Below are 23,635 nucleotides of genomic sequence, written 5' to 3' on the forward strand. Positions count from 1 at the left end.
ACTCAGTGCTCACCATACAGGGGTTAACCTTCTGGGGCATCCTAAAACCCAATAAACATATGGTCATACTATCACTGAATCTGTTTTAGTTTGTAATAATACCACAGCTCCAAATAGTTGGGCACTTTCACTGTTAAAGTCCAAGGATTTAACTTTCCTGATTTTTTTTTGGTTTTGGTGTCAGCCTTGTCTCGCTGGTAGGTTGCTTACCTGAGTCAGAATGAGTGAGCCACAGTTGATAAACTTGGGTGTAAAATCTGGACTGGCATTCCAGTGCAGTACTGAGGGTATGCAGCATTTTTTGGAGATGCCATCTTTGTTGACATATTAATCTGAAGCATTGTCTGCAAAAAATTACATGATACTTCTAAAAAGAAAAACAGAACATTTTTCACTGGTCTTTGGGTGCCTGTTTATCCTTCAGATGTCATCACGAAAACAATTTATCTTGTTGTTGTGACATAACTTTATGAGGGAGCTTGCTGAGTGCAAATTGGTTCATGCATTTCTTACGTGACAACAGTGACCACTTGTCAAAGTATATTTCAATTGTCAGTAGTTATGTTAATGATAAAGCAATTTGGAACAATCCAAATTTATGAAAGGTACTTAAAATGCAAGTTTTTTTAGTCTACTAATAATCTCACTTCTAAACAACTGGTAAACTCTTATATTTTGGAAATTTACTGCATATCAAATGCATTTTTTCTTTGTGAACTGTTATAAAGTTGTCTAGAGTACTTGTGAATGGAAGGCAGGAGGCTAGATTCCGATTGTAAAAATCATAGGGGGAAAGACTGTATAGTTTCTTTAATAAGTAAAATGCTTTTCTAATCTTAGAGATTTACGTAGAAAACAAGAATATGTCTGTGAGTAACTGAAGATGTACAGCGAGTTCTGAAATTGAAACATGTATCAATTAGGTGTGTGATTGGAAACATTAGGCTTGATTTGATGTTTTGGCAACTTGCTGGAATCAGCCAATTAATTTAAAACAAACACTTAGCGATTGAAAGCCAATTAAATTTATATCTGATGGGTTTGAGAACGTTGGACAATTTCTATAGTAAGAAAACTGATATGTCATCCAAGGTATATAAGGAGAGGGGTTTTGAAAGTCGGGGTGAACCACCATTGAGAAATAAGCATCTAGCTCTCACAAGAAATTGCTAAGCTCATTAGGAAAGCACCATGTATCCATAAAAGGTACCACAACACTTCTAGCTAAGAGTCCTCACAGAAAACTTCACAGGGAAAACATCCCTGACAGCTGGATCAGTGGAAGAAAGGCATTTATGACTTAAGAACAGCAGAAAGGCGCAAAGACTTTGAGAAACTAAGTTTTAATTTCTTTTCTTAATACAAAGGTTTATATAAGTAGGACTTGTGTTTACTGGAGCAGAAAACCTGTAAAATTTAAGATAACATGGTATGAAGCTGGATGAACACAGCAGGCCAAGCATTATCAGAGGAGCAGGAAAGCTTGATGATTCAGGTCAGGACCCTTCTTCAGAAATCCAGCTTCACACCATATTATCTCAGATTCTCCAGCATCAGCAGTTCCTACTATACCTATAGAATTTAATTCACTTAGGGAATAGTTAATAATTAAGAAGGGGAACTGTTTGGTGTGTTAATAGTGGTTTAAGTAAAAAATATTATTACTTGTTCATAAAGTGAATATCAGGGATTTTCTTTCATTTAACCACCCCTTTTTAACACATTAGGCAAGGTAAGGCAAGCTTCTCTGGGTGTTATGGGTTTAATTATTAGAAGGGGACCACTCCTCCCTCCGTAACAGTTTATGGGTTTGTGTTTCAATTTTAACTATCAGGAGTTCAAACCCTTCTGGTGACAGATTGGGATCTCAGGGCAGGGATTTGGCTGGTTTGTGTATGGAATCTGAATGGATTTGGACAGATTTGGGGTGTGAAAGTTCCCAGTAGATTTAAACAGACCTGGGGATTAGTGTTCTAGATCTTTAAATAAAACTTAAATGATAAGTGGAAAATCTGCTAAATTTAAATTACTTGTGGTTGGCACTTGTGGCTGTGTTCATCCAGCTTCACACCGTGTTATCTTAAATTCTACAGGTATTCTGTTCCTACAAACACAAGTCCTACTTATATAAACCTTTGTAATAAGAAAAGAAATTAAAACTTAGTATCTCAAAGTCTATGCGCCTTTCTTCTGCTGTTCTTAACATTGCTAAAGAGGTTGTGGGGTTTGAGGATGCTTCCCAAGTTCGCCAAGAAAGTTCAGAAAGACAGAGGAAGGATGTACTTTTAGACTTAGAAAGCAGGTTAGATTTGGGTTTAAATAGAGACAAGAGGAAAGCTGAAATTGTAAAGGAGTTAGTCAAGCATGTAGGTATACTAGAGAAACAGTTGAGTGCAGTGGAGTTAGAAAAAAATCAATTGAAAGTTAGATGTTTGGAGTTAGAAGATAAAAGAAGAGCTAGGGCAGAAGAGAAAGAATGGTTACTGAAACTGTTTGAATAACTGTTACAAGCAGAGAGAGAAGAAAAAGAGAGTGTTTGAACTTCAGAAGTTGCAAATTAAGGTGACTTAAGAGGTCGGAGATGAAGGCAGAAGATAGTCTGAGTGAGGAGGAGAGTGATGATAAGCAAACCCATCGTAGCCAAAGACCTGATAGGAATACATACAAATATGTCAAAACACTACAAAACTTCATTGAAAAAGATGTAAAATCCTGTTTCTTTTCCTTTGAGAAATTGGCTATCCAGATGAACTGGGCAGTGGCTGTGTGGGTAATGTTAATTCAGACCAAGTTGGTAGGCAGAGCTGGTGAGGTGTTTGCAGCCTGTCAGATGAGGTGTCAAAAGTATATGAAGAAGTAAAACAGGCTATTTTGAGTGTCTATAAATTGGTACCAGAAAAATATAGATAACAGTTTAGAAACATAAAGAAGGAGCCAGGTCAGACTTACGTCGAGCTCGAAAGAATTAAATGTAGCAACTTCGATAGATCGGTGAGAGCACTAAAGGTAGAAGAGACATATGGGGATCTTAGAGAGATTATTCTGGTGGAGAAGCGTAAAAGCTCACTTACAGAAATGATGAGAACACATGTTGAGGAACAGAAAGTTCAACAGCGAGATAAGCTGCAGAGATTGCAGATGAAGATGCATTAGTGCGTAAATCAATGTTTAGCTTCCAACAGCAATTTCAGTCCATGAGGAATAGAAATTAAGAAGGGAGAATCTTCAATGGAAAACAAAGAGTAGACCACACTGGGAACAGTTTACCACAAGTGAAAAAAGAAACCCAAGAGGGTGAAGAGGAGGTGAAAGGCCTCAGATGTTTTCACTGTACTGGAGTGGGACACATAAAGTCACAGTGCTGGTAGTTTAAGAAAGGCACTGGAGGAAAAGATGTGATAAAAGAGGCTAAACCATTGGGATTAGATGAGGTAGTGAAGAAAATCCCAAGAAAAGTCCAGGAGCCGCAGGAGAGCGAACAGCCTAACCATGATAGTAAGATAGCACCTGGTCTTTTCAAAGACTTCACCTGTGTGGGTAAGATTTACTCGGGTGGAACAGAGGGAGAAAGTTAAGAAGATAAAATATTGAGAGGCAGGGGAGCTAATATAGAAACATAAAAGATAGGAGCAAGAGAAAGCCATCCAGCCCTTCGAGCCAGCGCAGCAATTTTTCATAATCATGACTGATCATCCAACTCAATAGACTGATTCTGCTTTCTCTCCATAAACTTTTATCCCATTTGTTCCAAATGCTAATCAGCCTCTAGTAGTAAGAGATGAACTAGGACCATAATACCATAAGACATAGGAGTGGAAGTAAGGCCATTCGGCCCATCGGGCCCACTCCGCCATTTAATCATGGCTGATGGGCATTTCAACTCCACTTCCCTGCACTCTCCCTGTTGTCCTTGATTCCTTGTGAGATCAAGAATTTATCAATCTCTGCTTTGAAGACATTTAACGCCCCGGCCTCCACTGCGCTCTGTGGCAATGAATTCCACAGGCCCACCACTCTCAGGCTGAAGAAGTGTCTCCTCATTTGTATTTGCATCAAGTATTTGCATTCCTTCTGAAATGTAACCAAAGAGATTGTTTGGTTACAACAAATCTGTTTTTTTGTAGGAATAAATAGAGAGAAATTTAGTGTTCCCCAATTTAAGATCAGGTTGGAAGTCCAATCAAGACTAGGGAAATGACAGTGGGAGTGATTGAAAGAGTGTCTATTCCAGAATGCCGTTTGTTCTTGGAAATGACCCAGCAGGATCAAAGGTGGGAGAGATGCCCATTGTAGTGTTGAAGCCGAAGTGAGGCGTGAAAAGAAATATACCTTGAAATTTTTCTGGACTGTGTGGTAACAAGATCCCACAGCCATAAGTTACAGCAAGAAGGACAAACCAAAAAGAGAGACGAAGGAGTTGAGGTCCAGTTAGCTGGGACCCTGTTTGATGAAATGGTGAAGGAAAAACCTGTACAGGTAGAGATGTTTAGTTCTGAAAGATTAATGGAGTTACAACAAAATGATGAAACAATAAAAAGATTTATAGCATAAAGCCTATTGGAAAAGAAATCTGAATGTATTCCTGCGTGTTATTATCTTAAATACAGAAGCTGAACATGAAAATGAAGACCTCAGCAGGTTAGTACAGAGGAGAAATGTGTGGAAGTTCACTAGATTGTGTTGCTGGTAGTGTAGAGGCAAGACATATTGCGGGTAGCACATGCGTTACCTGTAGGTTGTCATTCAGCTGTGAGGACGATTCAGGCTAAGATACAGAAGCATTTTTATTGGCCTGGATTACATAAAGATGTGGTCGAATTTTGTTGTAAGTGTCATACATGTCAGACAGTCGGAAAGCCACAGGCAATGATAAAACTAGCTTCTTTGATGCCAATTCCTGCATTTGAGGAACTTCTTAGACAGGTTTTAATTGATTATATAGGTGCCCTCCCTAAAACCAAAAGTGGGAACCAGTATATGTTAACCATAACAGATATGTTTACCAGATTTCCGGAGGTAAATCAATTATGAAATGTTAAGGCAAAATATAATGTGGAGGAGTTGCTTGTTTTCTTTACTGATTATGGACTACCCAGGGAGATTCAGTTAGACCAAGGGTCCAGTTTTACTACCAAACTATTTAAAGAGGCCATGGGTAATTTAAGCATCCAACACTTTTTAACAGATTAGGCAAGGTGAGCTTCTGTAGGTGTTATGGGTTTAATTATTAGAAGGGGATCGTTCCTCCCTCCGTAACAGTTTAGGGGCCTGTGTTTCAATTTTAATTATCAGAGGGGTTCAAACCCTTCTCTATAACAAATGTAATGTATCCCTGTACCATTACTTCTTTTATTCATTTAGTCATTGATCTTCATTGTTAATTGTTTAGTGCCACAGAACACATTGTGTTTGTTATAAATGAAGAAGGTGGGAAAAACTAATGTTTACAAACTAAGAAAGTGAATTAAATTAAAATTATATGGAAACATCTATTGATTTAGGATTTTCTCTTTATATAAGCAAAATCATCCGAGCATTGCTTGCCAACAAAATAATAGTATACCATGTAATATTTTTAAAAACTATTTAAGGACTCCTTTCCCTTTATGTTACAAAATATTTGTTAAATTTTCAGCCATTTTGATACGTGTGCGTCAAGATTCGAGAAGGCTGGTGGCTTAAACAAAAATAGCACCTCATTATTCTCCTTTCACTTCTTACAGCGACTCCTCTCAGCTGTTTATACTGTCCCCTGACCCCACCGCCCCAGCTCAGAATTTCCCTATGGCATCAAAGCTAAGCTGAGATGGGACATTCCGGGAGTGAAATCAGTCTTGGGCAGTTGCATAATTCAAAATTTGGTATTCCATGCCATCCAATTCTCTCGTCCATTCACTCAAATGGAATTTGAAAAATGGACAGGCTATAAAATGCCTGTGAATTTGCTGTCACCATTTTGTGCTACTACTCAAGACTAGTTTTATCCTGAAAGTAGCAAGGGGCTTTGGGAACAATAATGCCCCAAGACACTACATGGCTGTGTATTAGTAAAAACTTATTTTATAATATTGCACGGATTCAGTGCAATGTGAAAAACCAAGAAGTAATGCATTGCAGTTTCGTTAACTGTAGGGGATGAAAGAAGGGGGTGCATTTTGGTCGCTTTACAGCTGATGTGAATCTTTTTGAATCAAAAATAAAAAGCATTTCCAATCCCTAACATTTGTCATCTTTCATTTCCAAATGCTGATATAAAATGATCCAAGTTTTTATTATCAATGGTATTAACCACACGAGTTAAATGGAACAGATTTGTACAATGTGGAAAACTACAACCTGTAAGTAAACGATCTGTAATGGGTCCAGTTTGAATTCCAAGGGAAACAACGTATTACAAATTCTGAAGAAGAAATGGCAGCTGATATTAAAATGGCAAGGGATTACCCTAAATAATTTTACCTTTGAAAGGATGACCTTTACTTGCTGTCAATTTACATAGTTCCTGTTACAGCTGATGAAACTTCATACAGATGAAGAAGCGACATTAATATGAACTATATTAGGCGAGTACAGGTCTTCAATGACGGCTAGCGGAGACATAGCTGAAATCCCATAGAGTTGGAACCCATCTGAAAGGATGCTACTGATAAACTTCAGCTTGGTGAGAATCTGCAGCAGCTGTACATTCTTTCTCTTTCAAGCTTGATACAGTGCCACTGAAAACAAATAGTAAACCATTTTCAGTGCAATCTAATACAGGCCATTGAGTGGCAATTTCTACTTCAGAGGCAAAATTCTGCAGAGACAGACTTCTACTTGCAACCATTGTGATGGCGAAGTGTGGATGCCATCAGAAACCTCAAGTCACACATTTGTGTTCATCATAAAATGTCAGGAAATAACATATTTCAGTTTTGATAACCGGCTGTAATTTACAGCCAACATGTAAACCTGAGAAAGCAGACAAATTTTCAGAGCCTGTCTGAGGAGGTGTAGAATTTATGCTTCATGATGTTGATTTGACTTTTGGTAATGAGTTCTCAGAATTGTTCTGGTGGGTTGGCATGGTCTGGATACGAAGTAAAAGACAAAAATGCTGTGAATTCTGGAGATCAGAAACAAATACAGAAATTGCTGGAAAAGCTCAGCAGCATCTTTGGAGAGAAATTAGGGTTAACGTTTTGGGTCCAGTGGCCCTTCCTCAGAACAGGCAGTAGTCTGGAATTGGTTTTGGATTTAGCAACAAGTTGTGAACCCTGGTGAACAGCCCAGTCAGCTGGAATTAAGTTCACAACTTTGTTAGCTGGAAGCATATGTTCACAAACGTAACTAAAAATACAAATACCTGGTGGTTAGAATACTTCCCCTAATTTCTGGTGAATAAACAATTAATTAATGACTTGGCTTCTTCAGAATTGAGCAGTTACATGCGCAATACTGAAATCTGTCAGATCAATACTGAGAACTTATTATTCAAGAAGGGAGCAAGGGATAACCAGGAAAATGAAGGCCAGTCAATCTAAGCTCAGTGGTGGGGGAAACTACTGGATGTAATTCAGTCAGACAGAATTAATCTGCACTTGGAGAGGCAGGAGTTAACCAAGAACTGTCAGCATGGTTTTGTAAAGGGACGTCATGTCTGACCAACTTGATTGAAGTTATCGAAGAGCTATACTCAGCTTGGACTTCGGAAAGGCTTTTTATAATGGGATCCAAGGAAATTTGGCAAATTAGATGCACAATTGGCTGAGTGGCAGGAAGCAGAGGGAGATGATTGAGGAAGCCTTTGCCTAATGGAGTTCCAGAAGAGTCAGTGTTGTGGCCCATGCGGTTTGAGATTCATATAAATGCCTTAGACTTGAATATAGGGGCGTTGATCAGTAAGTTCAAGGATGAGACAAAAACTGGTGGGGTGGTCAACAGTGCAGAGGATAGCCTTAGACAACAAGAGGATATAAATGGACTGATCACAAGCAAATTATATATAATCCAAGTAAGTGTGAGGTGATGCATTTGGACAGGACAAACAAGGCAAGGGAATACGTGATGAATGTTAGAACCCTGGGAAGCAGCAAGGATCAGAGGGACTTTGGTGTACGTGTACACTAACCCCTTTAAGGTATCAGGGCAAGTGGATAAAGTGGTTTAAGAGCAGGGAGGTTATGCTGGAACCGTCTAAAACAGTAGTTGCGTCACAGCTAGGGGATTGTGTGAAGTTCTGGAATACCTGTTATAGGAGGGATGTAACTGGTGCACAAGAGATTTATGAGTTTACTGCCTGAGCTGGAGAATTTCAGTTATAAGAGTGTTTAGATAGATAAGGGTTGTTTATCTTCGAGAACAGGAAATTGAGAGGGGACATGATTGAGATTTTTTTAAAATTGGAGCAGACGACGAGATGATTTGATTGATGGGTGGATGAGAAGAGCCTTCCAATGGGGAGGACTAAGCTTTCCTAGTCCCTGACAGAGCCCAGTTGCTGCCGGTGCTACAAGCCAAAGAGAACCTGATTGACATTCGGGTTCCAGTAGAGCTGGGTGCAGAGGACAGTCATGGAATATAAATAATTGTTCGCCATCATGCCAGCTTTCATGTGCAGTGTGGGGGAAAACTGCAGCTTCTAGTAACTTTTGAAAACTCCAAATAAAAGCTCCTCTTTGAAATAGTCTGAATGCCTGCCCGTCTGTAATGGTGCTCCACTGGACGATGAAAAGACGCTGCTCTGCAGTGGGCATTGGTAACACCATTAGAGGTGACTTGGAGAGTGTGGTAGACTGTGGCTAAGAACAGGCAAACTATGTGACCCGGAGATTGTGCAGTGACTTTGGCAAGGAAGAGGAGTACACTGTGCCGGGAATTGGTGTGCAGGGTGCCAGAAAGTGGAGTGCAGCATGCTTGGAAATGGAGAATGATGTGCCGGGAAGTGAGGTATAGCATGCGGGGATTAGAGTGCATTGTTCCAGGAAGTGAAGTGCATTGTGCTTGGAAATGGAGTATAATGTGCTGGGAAATAACTGCTATGTCAGCCATATGCTGTGAGCAGACTGTGTTTGAGACTGCTCTGTGCTGTTACATTGCTGGTGAGGGAAAACTGCACAATGCCAGTGTTTGGCCAGGTGTTCAGCTGGGGTTTATAGACGACACTTGTGCCAGTCTAGTCTGGTTTACCTGGTGTTTGCCAAGTTCAACCACAGCGAGTGTCAGAATCAGGCTAATATCAGACAAGAGGTACGCGATAGGGACATAGTAGGAAGTTAGTGAGGCTGATTTGGGATGATACTGTGAGAAAGTCCATTCACTCTCATGGAGAGAAACCCTCTGTGACATTCAACAAAATTGACACAGCCATAATATTGTAAAATTCAAGCCTTTATATGCTGTTCGGGACAGTCTACGTCAATGGTACTTTGAATTGCACCTGAAGCACCCTGAGCAATTCTGGGGTTCATTTGCGAATTGTAAATCCCAAATGCTCTTCACTTCTCAAAATTATTAATGACTTTTCTGTCCTTATTTACTCTTAATTACAGTTCTCCTTTAGTACTTTCTCCTGTGACCTGTATCTAGGCAATCTCGCTTTGTACTGTAGTTACTGCTGGAAATGCAAGTTTTCCTAGAATTTTTTTTAGTGCCTCCATTAGTTAATCTGGTAACTTCTGTTTAACGACAAAATTAACTTCAATCTAAACTAGAAGTGTGTCCACATTTGATACTTTGACACCATCCAATAATTTAAACGCCAGCACAGAGTGGGGAATTTCCAAATGAAAGTTCTTGCAAACAACCCACTGAATTTCAATATGCATTCTTCCACTGTACACTCCTCATCTTCCTAATTTGGAAAAATCTGACCATGCCTTATAAGGAATCAATGGATCAACATTTCGATAATGCTCATCGAAGTTAGTTAAAAATCTCCCCATCCATGTCCTCTTCATCCATGTCCAAATCATCAGGCTTCAATTCCAAATAAGATCTTCACTTCTTATCTTGTCTCTGTATGGTAATGAAAATGCACAGGCCATTTCTTGTTTTCTCTTTGGTGAAGAAGTAGTCCAGGTCCACATTGCAACTTCACCTTCCACTGGTCATGAGGGCTCATTTTCAAAAAAAAACAGAATGGTAACCATACTCTAAAACTTTATATTTTGACTCAACCAATCTCTGCTGCCAGTGTTAAGCCCTAAAAGAGAGTTTTTTTTACTCAGACTCTATGCCCACACTTTTAGTGAGAGCTTCATTTCAGTTAGACCATAAAAGGAGCAGAAGTAGACCATTCAGCCCATTGAGGCTGTTCTGCCATGCAATGAGATCATAGCTGATGTGATAATCCTCACGCCATTTTCCTGCTCCGTAGCCCTGATGGAAAATCTATCTCTGCCTCGAATATACTTAATGACCCAGCCTCAATAGCTCCCTATAGTAAAGAATTCCATACATTGACTACTGTCTGGGAGACAAAATTCCTCCTCATCTCAATCTTAAATTTGTGACCCTTAGTTTGCGGTAATGTCCTCTGGTCCTCGATTCTCCCACACAGAGAAAAACAGTCTTCCCGCATCCAGTCTGTCAAGACCCCGAAGAATCTTGTATGTTTCAATAAGGTTGCATCTGATTCTTCTAAATTCCAACATGTACGGGCCCAATCTACTCAAACTCTCCTCCTTAAACTGTCCGTCCATACCTGATGTCAGCTTTGTGAATCTTCTCTGGACTCCCTCTCTTGCCAGTTTATCTTTCTTTAGATAAGGGGGCTAAAACTGTTCACAAAAGTCCACTGAGACCTGAATAGCACCTTGTATAGTTTTCGCAAAACCTCCCTTTTATATTCCATCCCCTTTGAAATAAAGACCAACGTTCCATTTGCTTTCCCGATTATCTGCCGAACTTAGATGCTAGCTTCTGTGATTCTGGGACAAATCCCTCTTCTGTAGTTTTCTGTAATCTTTCATCTTTAAGATAATATTCAGCCCCCCTTCATCCTAATAAAGTGCATAACCTCACATTTCACCACATGATATTCCATCTGCCAAGTTCTTTTTGCACACTTGCTCAATCTGATTTTATTCCTCTGCAGACTCTGTGTCATCCGTGCCACTTGTGGTCACTTAGCTTGGTTCATCCACAAACTTGGCTATAGTACGTTCAATTTCCTCATCCAAGTCATTGACATATATTGTAAATAATTGTGGACCCAGCATTGATCCCTGTGGATACCACTAGTTACAATCCTGTAAATGTTGCCAGAAATCTCAGTCTACTCAATACGAGCTCCTCATATTAATACAATCCAGTTAGCCTTTAATTCATATATCCATCACCTGTTCCCTCATTTTCATCAGGTCTCAGGTGTTCCTTCAAACCATATTTGCTGATGATTTGACATTTTGCCCATGCTTGAATATGTAATGATTTTTAAAAAACAAAAATCTTTTGGGAAAACCTGCCCCTGTAGAATTCCTACAGTGTTGAAGCAGGCTACTCAAGCCATCAAGTCCACACTGACCCACCAAAAAGCCCCCCACTCAGACTCAAACCCCCACCCTGTCCCCATAACCCTGCATTTCTCATGGCTAATCCACTTGGCCTGCACATCCCTAGACATTAGGGGAAATTTAACATGGCCAATCCACCTAACCCATATATCTTTGGACTGTGTGAGGAAACCAGAGCACATGGAAGAAACCGTTGCAGACACAGGGAGATTCTACAAACTCCATACAAACAGTCACTCAAAATTGAAATCAAACCTGGTGCTGTGAGGCAGCAGCGCGAACCACTGAACCACCGTGCCGCTCCAAACATCACTTTGACATTTTTGGCTGACCTCCACAATGCCTCAGAAATAAAACTTCTGCCCATTGGGTTTTCTGTTGCCTTGGCTTCAACCCTTACATGACCTTTATTAGTCATTCCTTCTTTTGGGAGGACCACTTCATGCATCTATCTCAAAGTTCTGGCATGACCATAAGAAATAGGAACAGTACATTGTTCACCCTCCTCAGCCTGCTCCATTATTCAATAGGATCATGGCTGATTTGGACATTCTTCACATCCATCTTCCTACATTTTCCCTTTCACCTTTGATTTTTCTACTGAGCAAGAAGCGGTCAGGAATGAGAGAATTGGCAAGATCCTCCGTGGATTTCTCTGCTAATAATATGCTATCTTCAGCTTGAAACTATTTTCTTATTCATTCACAGAATCGCTGACCAGGTAGCATTTATTGCTCATCCCTAATTGCCCAGCGGGCAGCTCAGAATCAACCCCATTGCTGTGGGGTTGGAGTCACATGTGAACCAGACTGGGTAAGGATGGCAGTTTTCTTCCCTAGAGGACATTAATGAACAAGATGGGTTTTTCTAACAATCAACAATGGATTCACAGTCATCATTAGACTCTTGATTCCAGATATTTATTGAATTCAAATTCTGCCATCTGCCGTTGCAGGATTTGAACCCAGGTCCCCAGAACATTATCTGGAATGTAATCAACTCCTTTGTCAGTCCAACTTTTCTTCTCTGTCTTTAGGTTCTATCTTCGCCTACTGTTTACTCCCTACCTCCTCCCCCAAACTATCTTCTGCATACAAGCCAACAATTTCCTAGCTACCAACAGTTCTTAGGAAGGGGTCACTGGACCCGAAATGTTAGCTCTGATTTCTCTTCACAAATGCTGCCAGACCTGCTGAGCTTTTCCAGCAACTTCTGTTTTTGTTCCATATTCTATTAAACGCCTTGGGAACCAAACTGTACATCGATCAACGCATGGTTAGGTTGCACTACTTGATACTACTGTCAAACAAAGCATAGATTAAAAAAATTAAAAGTCCTGCAAAACTTGAACCTTAAATTCTTTAGAAGGAGTCTGAAAGTCCAGGATGACAAAACCCATCAAACTGAATAAAAAATGAAAGAACTGTGGCTGCTGTAAATCAGGAACAAAAACAAAGTTGCTGGAAAAGTTCAGCAGGTCTGGTAGCATCTGTGAAGGAAAAAAAAACAGAGTTAACATTTCAAGTCTGGTGACCTTTCCTCAGGTCACCGGGCCTGAAACATTAACTTTGTTTTTTCCTTCACAGGTGCTGCCAGACCTGCTGAGCTTTTCCAGCAACTTTGTTTTTGTGCCACCGAAACTGATGTCTTTTGTACCTCAAACTCTAGTAAGGAGCTTTCTTTGACTTCCATTGTTTCTTTTCAGTGCTATTGTGCCCGGCACATTTAACTGAACATTTTATGCATTTGTGTAAAGAGGTTTGCCATCTTATTTATTTTCACTTTGCTTTGCGCTAATTTCAACAGGTGTGTCTGGTCCTCTCTGGCTCACTTTGAAGATATATTCTGGGTTTATTAAGTGCATGCCAGCTAATATCCTATGTACCTTGATTATGGCTCTTATTGCATTGTAGAGTTTAAGATTTCCTCAGGTATGTTTTATGACCAAAATCAAAAAGCTACACTAGAACAGAAGAAATAGGACAAGGACATAGCAATGTGACTTATCGAGCCGTAGTTGCCATTTAACATGATCATGGCTGATCTTGGGCTTTAACTCCATCTTCCTACTTTTGCCTCCTGTATTCCCAGATTCCCTGAGAGCCAAGCAATCTGTCAATCCCAGCCTTAAATGTCATCAATGACAGAGCATCTAAAACTTCTGAGGCTAAAGCATCCATAGATTCACGCCCTGCTGAGTGATCCAATTTCTCCTGTTTCCAAGTCTAAATGGTCAGGCCTTCTACCTTAAGTCTGTGACCTTGTTTTACATTACCTGCCCAAAAGAAATTATCTCCCAGCATCTACCCCTTCAGGCCCTTTAGAATCTTGTATTCAGATCATCCTTCATTTTTCTAAACTCCAAGGAATATAGACCCAAATTTCATCAACCTCTCATCACAAGATAACCTTTTCATCGAAGAGCCAACTTAGTGAAGCTTTGCAGTATCACCTTCAGTGCAAGTATATTCTTTTAATAGACGAGTGATCAAACCTGCAGACAGTGTTCCAGATGTGATCTCCATCAAACCCTGTGCAATTTTAGTAAAGCCTATTTTTCTCATGTATTTGAAAACACTTGCAAAAAAAATGTCTACATGTCCATTCACCTTCGTAACTGCATTGCGCATGTACACTGACCTTCTGTGAGGTAACCCAAGTCTCAAAAACATCAACACTTACAGACTTTACACATTTCACCAAAAAGAATCTGCCTCTTTGTTCTTACAATCAATGTGAATAACTTCACATTTCCCTACATTATAGTCCATGATGCACACTCATGTAACTGCAGTTTGCCCATTGCACTGTAAAATATTAACATTACCTATCTACTATATAACCCAATAATTATATCTTATTAATTGTTTCTCAATTTTACCTATACTAAATGAATCATTTCTGTCTATCTTAGTTTGGCCTGCTAATGTCAAGATGTCACAGTTTTTTTTGACTGAATTGAAACTTAGTTTAATAAGTTACCGTTATTGGTAACAAATTGCACCTCTCATTTGGCTACCCAGTGGCACTACTATACATAGCTCTGCAAACTTTTCACTATGTTTGCTTTCTCTACTGATCTGCCGATTTCTGTGACAAATAAAGCTTTTCAAAATCTCGTTCGCAAGCCTAGAATTTGCAACTTGCATTGAAGAGACAGCACTGACCATGAGAGCTGTCCAAAAAAATTCTGCACATTCCACAGCGTGATTTCCCCTATTCCAACATCACTTTGATTCTGACGTAGTAGGAACTGCAGGTGCTGGAGAATCCGAGATAACAAGGTGTAGAGCTGGATGAACACAGCAGGCCAAGCAGCATCAGAGGAGCAGGAAGGCTGATGTTTCGGGCCTAGACCCTTCTTCAGAAGTCTCTGAAATTTCAAAAAAATCTTCAGAAATTTCTGAAGAAGGGTCTAGGCTCGAAATGTCAGCCTTCCTACTCCCCTGATGCTGCTTGGCCTGCTGTGTTCATCCAGCTCTACACCTTGTTATCTGCAGTTCTTTTGTTTTTTTAAAAGGGGAATGGGCTCTGGCTGGGATGCTTTGAGGTTTGGTGTGGACTTGTTGGGCCGAAGGGCCTGTTTCCACACTGTAGGGATTCTATGATCTGAAATGATCTTAAGGTCACTGTAAAAATCACTGAAAATATTCAGGCTTGTTGAATGGGATGCAACTGATATATTAAGGACCAGCATTACCAGAGTGTTTGCTGATCAACTGCTCTTGCCCTGAGAAATAAAGAAGTCTGCATTGCCATTCCTTCAAGGGTATAGGCCCGAAATGTCAGCCTTCCTGCTCCTCTGATGCTGCGTTTATCCAGCTCTATACCTTGTTATCTCAGATTCTCCAGCATCTGCAGTTCCTACTATATCAAAAGAACTGCAGATGAAGGGCCACCAGTCCCAAAACATTAACTTTGTTTTCTCCTTCAAAGATGCTGCCAGACGTGCTAAGCTTTTCCAGCAACTTTTTTTTGTTCCCATTCCCCTATAGGCCACCTAATTTACACATCCCTGGGCACTATGGGTAATTTAGCATGGCGAATCCACCTAGCTTGCACGTCTTTGGACTGTGGGAGAAAATCAGAGCTCCTGGAGAAAACCCACACAGACACAGGGAGAATGTGCAAACTCCACACAGGCAGTCGCCCAAGGGTGGAATTGAACCAGGATCCCTGGTGTTGTGAGACAGCAGTGCTAACCACTGAGCCACCATGCTTAGAACACAAAGGATTGACAGTTAAGTCAACTCATGTTTTCTGTGTTAATTGCATTTGCAAAGATGTGCATTTCTGAAAGCCTGTCTGCAAAAGCCTGTCCGTCATCAACATGACACAAGTCAGGAGTGTGATGAGACACTCCCCACTTGCCTCGATGGATGCAGCTCCAACAACATTCAAAATTTTGATGCCATCCAAGACGAAGCAGCCCGCTTGATTGACACATCCACAAACATTCACTGACACTCAGTAGAAGCAGTGTGTACTATCGACAAGATTCACTGCAGAAATTCGCCAAAGATCCTTAGACAACATCTTACAAATCCATGACCATCTAGAAGGACAAGAGCAGCAGACACATGGGAACATCACCACCTTCAAGTTCCCCTCAAAGTCATTCACCATCTTGACTTGGAAATATATCGCCGTTCCTTCACTGCGTCAAAATCCTGGAACTCCTTGCCTAGGGGCATTGTGGGTCCACAGCACATCGACTGCATCAGTTCAATGGCAATCACCACCAGCCTCTCTCGGGCAACTAGGGACAGGCAATATATGCTGGCCCAGCCATTGACATCCAGATCCCCTGACTGAACTTTTTTTTTAAAAAGACTGAAACACCATACCTTGTGGGTTGTCTCGGGATGAGTAATAAACACTGGTGTTGCCCATATCCTGACAGTTAATTTTCCAAAATTGTATCAGCACAATTCCTAAAATTGTACGGAATGTGCCATAACGGTAAATGATTGACAAAGATTTTAACCCCTTTTTTTGTGCCGAAAGTGTTTCTGGTATGTTAAACCAGCAGAGTAAAAGTAAAAGTTTGTGGTTAAATTTGTGCAATTTAGTTAATTTTGTACAGTTTTGAAATGCACTTGCTTAAACTCTCCAATGCCCCTTTTACACTGTTGGGTGTTTTCACTTCAGTCAAATGAGAACTGAAATGTGAGGTGGCATTAAAAGGAAAGATTCTAAAATCGTTAACTTTCTAGGTGTCTGTGTGCCATCAGAAAGCTTGCGATGAAGAGAAGATTATTTAGACTTCCTTGTCATCAAGAGGCCAGTAAGAAATGCTAGGGTTTATCAGGCAGTCCTCAAAGCTAAGGCGGACTTAGGGTGAGTAACCACTGGTGGTGTTTTCCTGTCACCTTTGGGCCACATATGATACTGAAAAGACTGCATTCATTGCCCAGGAGAACTGAGTGGCTTGTAACAGAATATCAAGGGGCATTGAGACTCCACCATATTTTGTGAAATAGAAGTCACTTGGAAGCCAGACCAATTAGGGCAGCACAGCGTCTCAGTGGTTAGCACTGCTGCCTCAGCACCAGGGATCCAAGTTCAATTCCACCCTCAGATGACTGGCTGTGTAGAGTTTGCACATGCTTCCCATGGCTGTGTCGGTTTCTTCCTACAGTCCAAAGATCAGCAGCTTAGGTGGATTTGTCACAGTAAGTTACCCACAGTGTCCAGGGATGTGCAGGCTGCATGGATTAGCCATGGGAAGTGCAGGGTTATAGAGAAAGGGTGTGTCTGGGTAGAATGCTCTTTGCAGGGTTAGTGTGGACTCAGTAGGACGACTGGCCTGCTTCCACACCATAGGAATTCTATGATTCTAATTAAGATTCCCTCCTCTAAACGTCATTTGTAAGCAAATTGAGTTTTTAAAACAATCCAACAGTTTATCAACACAAAGGTTTGATCGAACATGATGTGTAACTTTTGAGTCCCCTGTTCAGAACCTAGACAGTAGTGCAGATGAGCTAATGAGAATAATATTTTGTTTGGAAAATAAATTTCATTCAAGTCCTTAATTTTTCAGAAGCTACTTTATAAAAACATTTTAGAAACAGAGAAGCATTTTATGTTTGGTTATAAAAAAACTCTGTGTACAATTCAGGCATATTTGAATAGTTTATGAAGATAACCTTGTCACTACACTGAATTTTAGACACACAAATTGCCCTCTCCTCACAGAAATCAGAGCAGATACCTAGCGAATTCAGCATGCCTCTTGTTCTGGAAGACTTCCATCTCTGATTGTGCTCTATGAACATCAGGCACATGGGATCCCACACCCATTGCCATCCAACATGTAGAAATCACTAAGAATCTCTGGTCCACTTGCAGGATGCTTCTGCCCTTTAATGCTGTACCTTGGGCTGTACCAACCACTACCATGTCATACTGCAGCAAGGACACTGTGCACTCAGAGACAATGAACTAAATCAGGTTGTATCTCCAGGTTCTTTGCTGTGCTGCAGTAGTGCTCACTACTTTGAACCGACTTAGATAGTTTCAACATCCACACCTAGCATTGCCCTGCCTTGTCCTATTGTGCTTTGCCCTTCTCTGCCAGAGATAAAAGTCTCATTGTTCAACTGTCTTGTCATGCCATTTAGTGCAGGCACAAAGCCAGGAAGCTTGCCATAGTTGTCATCAATCTCCAGTCAAGTCAAGGGAGAATAGCCTTCAGTAGAGGGTTCCTATCACAGTAAGTCTAGGGCAGTCTGATACTAGTCCAAAGGTTTGATCATGGTCAGCCAGCTACTCAAGGCAGTCAAAATGAGGAAGCTGATCACGTGAGGGGTGAGGAACTTAAATGTCAGATAGTACACCACTCATCTTGAGTCTCTCCGCACCAATGCGACAGCTTTCTTGAGGAAATGAGAGAGATGTGGGTGTTAAGGGAGCTGAAAGTGGGTTCTGTTATCTTTGATGCAGGTGAGGAGGTGCCTCGAATAAGTGAGCAGGCGACACAGAGGACAAGCAGAATCAGAGGTGTTAGAGAGAGGCTCACTGACAGTAACTGAGGGAAGATGTTGCAGGCATTAGTGAGAGTGGTAAAGCATGAACCTTGGTGGGAGGTGGATGCAGTGGCAGAGATAGACAGTGTAAGGTATCAGAGAGAAGACTGCGGCATTTACACTGGCAGAGCGGAGAAGGTCTTCCTCTTGTTTTCAGCGGCAGCAGCGCGAGCCAGAGGGGAAGGTAAGGCGGTTTTTGTTACTCCCTGTATAAAAACGTAGCTGGTGCAGCCAGCAGCCCACTTGTTTTCGGCGGCGGGTGTGCGGACGGAACATGAGCCAGGAAGAAACAGATAAATTCGGGCATTGGCTAAACCCGAAACACGACACGTGTAGTGCCTCCCACCCGTCCTCCTCCTCTAACAAAAAAAAGACTGTGTGGAGGTTCGGGAAGGTAAGGCTTTTTTTAAATTCTTCTGGAAATCTCGAGTGGAGGGAATGGAAGCTGGGGCAGCTGCATCCTCGTCTTGCAGGATGTGGGAGATAAGGGTCACTGCTGGGGTCCCCTCTGACTTCACTTGCGAGAAGTGCACCCAACTCCAGCTCCTCACAAACCGTCTCGGGAGCTGGAGCCGGAACTGGATAAACTCCGGATCATTCGGGAGGCTGAGGGGATGATAGATTGGAGTTATAAGGAGGTGGTCACACCCAAGGGAAAAGGTAGCTGGGTGACTGTCAGGAAGGGGAAAGGGAATAGGCAGACAGTACAGGGATCCCCTGTGGCCGTTCCCCGCAATAATAAGTATACCACTTTGGATACTGTTGCAGGGGACGACCTACCAGGGGAAGGCCAAAGTGTACAAGTCTCTGGCACTGAGCCTGGCTCTGTGGCACAAAAGGGAAGCGGGGTAGAATAGGAGAGCAATTGTAGTGGGGGATTCAATAGTAAGAGGCACAGACAGGCGGTTCTGTGGACGCAAGTGAGATGAACAGATGGTATGTTGCCTCCCGGGTGTCAGGGTCCATGATGTCTCGGATCGTGTCTTCAGGATCCTTAATGGGGAGAGTGAGCAACCAGCAGCCATGGTACACATTGGTACCAATGACACAGGCAGAAAAAGGACTGAGAATGTGAAAAATGAGTACAGGGAGTTAGGTTGGAAGCTGAAGCCCAGGACAAACAGGGTAGTTATCTCTGGATTACTACCAGTGCCACGTGATAACGAGGTAAGAAATAGGGAGACAGTGCAGCTAAACATTTGGCTACAGGGCTGGTGTAGGAGGGAGGGCTTCCATTATGTGGATAATTGGAGCACATTCTGGGGAAGGTGGGACCTGTACAGTAAGGACAGGTTGCACCTGAACCGGAAGGGCACAAATATCCTGGGAGGGAGGTTTGCTCGAGCTATATGGGTTGGCTTAAACTAGATTGGGGAACCGGATTTTTAATTCAGAGGATGAGCCTTCCAACAGACACAGCAGGGAGTGAGGTGGTTTATAAAGAAAGGCGGTCAATGGAGCGTAATTGTGGACATGGAGATAGTTTGAGGTGTGTATAGTTCAGTGCTAGAAGTATCAGAAATAAAGTGGATGAAGTTAGACCCTGGGTCAGTACTTGGAACTACAATGTTGTGGCCATTACAGAAACTTGGGTAACTCAGCGAGAGAAATGGCTGGTGGAAGTTCTGGGATTTAGATGCTTTAAAAGAAATAGGGAGGTTGGAAAAAGAAGTGGGGGAGTGGCATTGCTAGTCAGGGCTAGCATAGAAGCTACTGAAAGGCAGTTTGAGAATAATATGTCTACAGAGTCAGTTTGGGTTGAGATCAGGAACAAGAAAGGAGCAGTCACTTTGTTGGGGTTTTTTTTACAGACCCCCGAATAGTTGCGGAGAAGTGGAGGCACAGATTGGGAGGCAGATACTGGAAAGGTGCAGAAGTCACAGGGTTGTAGTCATGGGTGAAACATTTTAGTTGTAATAGTCTAGATGGAGCAGATTTTGTCCAGTGTGTTCAGGAGTGTTTCCTGACACAGTATGTTGATAGACCAACATGAGGAGAGGCCACTTTGGATTTGGTGCTTGGCAACAAACTGGGCCAAGTGTTAGACCAGTTGGTAGGAGAGCATTTTGGCAGTAGTGATCATAACTCTGTTACTTTACAGATAAGGATAGATACATACAGCAGGGTAAGGTTTACAATTGGGGGAAGGGTAATTACAAGTCTGTTAGGCAAGAACTGGGTAACATAAATTGGGAACAGGTGCTGTCAGGGAAAAGCACCACAGAAATGTGGAGTTTGTTTAAGGAATGCGTACTGCATGTGCTCGATATGTTTGTCCCTAGCAGGCAGAGAAGATGCGGTTGAGTGAGGGACCCATGGTTTTTGAGAGAGGTCCAACGACTGGGTAAGAAGAAGAAGGAGGCTTATGTAAGGTTTAGGAAACAAGGAACAGAAAAGGCTCTACAGGGAGACAAGTTAGCCAGGAAGGAGCTGAAGAAAGGGCTTAGGAGAGCTAAAAGGGGGCATGAGAAAACCTTCATGGATAGGATCAAGGAAAACTCCAAGGCTTTTTACACATATGTGCAGAAGAAGAGAATGCCCAGAGAAATGGTAGGGCTGATCAAGGATTGTAAAGGGAATTTGTGCACAGACCCTAAAGAGACACGAGAGATCCTTAATGAATACTTTTCTTCGGTATTCACAACTGAGAGGAACCTAGTTGTAGAAGAGGACATTGTGAAACAGGCTGGTAGGCTAGAGGAGGTTGATGTTAGAAAAGAAGATGTGCTAGGAACTCTGAGGATGTTGAAGATAGATCAGTCCCCCGGGCCTGAGGGAATTTATCCAAGGATTCTATGGGAAGTGACAGATGGGATCCCAGGGCCTTTGGCCATGATCTTTTCATCGTCACTGTCCAGGGATATAGTGCGGAAGACTGGAAAGAGGCAAACATCATTCCCTTGTTCAAAAAAAGGAACAGGGATAACCCCAGAAATTACAGGCCAGTTAGTGTTGCGTCAGTGGTGGGGAAATTATTGGAAAGGGCTCTGAGAGGCAGGATTTTTGATCACTTGGAAAGGCACAGTTTGTTTCGTGATAGTCAGCATGGATTTGTGAGAGGTAGATCATGCCTCACAAAACTTATTGAATTCTTTGAAGAGGTGACCAAACACATGGATGAAGGTAGAGCAATGGATGTGGTACACATGGATTTAAGTAAAGCATTTGATAAGGTTCTCCATGGTAGGCTCATGCAGAAGGTAAGGAAGCATGAGATGGGGGAAATGTGGCAGCTTGGATTCAGAATTGGCTCACCCTTAGAAGACAAGGGGTGGTAGTGGACGGAAAATATTCAACATGGTGCTCAGTTATGAGTGGTGTACCACAAGGATCTGTTCTGGGTCCTCTTCTCTTTGTGATTTTGGTAAATGATTTGGATGAAGGAGTGGAAGGGTGGATTAGTAAGTTCGCAGATGATACGAAGATGGGTCACAGTGTGGACAATGCGGAAGGCTGTTCAAGGTTACAAAGGGACATTGATGGAATGCAGAGCTGGGCAGAGAAATGGCAGATGGAGTTTAACCCTGAAAAGTGTGAAGTGATTCATTTTGGAAAGACAAACTTGAAAGCAGAATACAGGAGTAACTGAAAGATTCTTGGCAGTGTGGAGGAGCAGAGGGATCTTGGGGTTCATGTTCACAGTTCACTGAGAGCTGCCACCCAGGTGGATAGAGTTGTTAAGAAGGCGTATGGTGTGTTGGCTTTCATTAATAGAGGGATCGAGTTCAAGAGCCATGAAATTATGCTCCAGCTATACAAAAGCCTGGTTCGGCCACATCTGGAGTATTGTGTACAGTTCTGGTCACCTCATTACAGGAAAGTAGTGGAAGCGTTAGAAAAGGTGCAAAGGAGATTCACCAGGATGTTGCCTGGAATGGAGGGGAGGTCTTATAAGGAAAGGTTGAGAGAGCTAGGGCTTTTCTCTTTAGAACAACAAAGGATGAGAGGTGTCTTGATAGAGGTGTACAAAATGATCAGAGGTATACAGTAGACAGCCAGAGACTTTTCCTAGGGTGGAGGTAGCATTTACGAGGGAACATAGTTTTGAAGAGAAAGGAGGTAGATATTGGGGAGACGTCAGAGGTAGGTTCTTTACTCAGAGAGTGGTCAGGGTTCGCCAGAGAGGGTAGTGGAGTTGGCCTCATTAGGAGCATTTAAGCGCCTATTAGATAGGCATATTGGTGATAGTATAAGGTAGGGGTGGAAGTTCAGTAGACCTTAAGTTTAGGCTAGAAGTTCGGCACAACATCATGGGCCGAAGGGCCTGACTGTTCTCTGTTGTAGACAACAGAGATCACACTGACCCACTGTGCAAGCATGGTCTGATTTTGTAGGACTCATTGCTGGTCCTGGGGGTAGAGGATGTCCCATTGTCTGCACCGCCCCATCCAGCAGGACCTCCAGGACTCCGCATGCAAAGCGGGGCACCAACTTTCACCTGTCTGCTGTGTCAGGAAGCACTCAGCGTACTCCGGACTGATAGTGTCGTCCTGGTGCAAAACAGGCTTTCAAAGATGGTGTAGGCACAGGGGATGGCTTGTTGGTCTCAGGGTATGACTCTCACTTTGGGGATTGTATATCACAGATATGTTCCCGTTCCTGTGTTGAAATCCCGTACCAGTCCTGATAGGGTGGCACGGTGTCTAAGTGGCTAGCAATGCTGCCTCACAGATTCAATCCCAACCTTGGGAGACTGTCTGTGTGGAGTTTGCACATACTCCCCATGTTTGCATGGGTTTCCTCGCATTGTCCAAAGATGTGCAGGTTAGGTGGACTGGCCATACTAAATTGCCCATTGTGTCCACGAGTGTGTAGGATAGGTGGATTAGCCATGGGAAATGCAGGGGTAGGGTAAAGGAGTGAGTCTAGGTGGGATGCTTTTCAGAAAGACAGTGTGGACTTGTTGAGCCAAATGGTCTGCTTCCATGTTGTAGCAATTCTACTTATGCCAATGAATTCTAGCTGAGTGTTGAGTTGTTCAAGGAGTAGTGCACAGTAAAATGGAGCCAGAATTGGATATTATTGGCTCTGTAGATGCGATGTCGGTGGTTAATGAAGCAAGTTTGTTAAGATACCACTTTATGGCGGGGATCCCTCCCTAAACCTGGA

At 42.1% G+C, this 23,635-nt stretch overlaps 1 protein-coding gene across 4 annotated transcripts in view; it reads left to right on the forward strand.

Annotated features, from left to right (window-relative positions):
- Positions 1-23,635, forward strand: part of LOC125452029 (junctophilin-1-like) — a 125,584-nt gene that overhangs the window by 82,684 nt on the left and 19,265 nt on the right. For 3 of the 4 annotated variants that reach the window (XM_059645859.1, XM_059645858.1, XM_059645860.1), the window contains exon 4: positions 13,082-13,162. The exons of the other annotated variant lie outside the window; for it this stretch is intronic. In XM_059645859.1, the coding sequence (XP_059501842.1) occupies positions 13,082-13,162 (81 nt within the window). The remainder of the gene's footprint in view (positions 1-13,081; positions 13,163-23,635) is intronic. 4 annotated transcript variants of the gene reach the window in all.

The sequence above is a fragment of the Stegostoma tigrinum genome, chromosome 5 (genome assembly GCF_030684315.1).
Source record: "Stegostoma tigrinum isolate sSteTig4 chromosome 5, sSteTig4.hap1, whole genome shotgun sequence".
In the NCBI taxonomy this organism is placed as follows: Eukaryota; Metazoa; Chordata; class Chondrichthyes; order Orectolobiformes; family Stegostomatidae; genus Stegostoma; species Stegostoma tigrinum.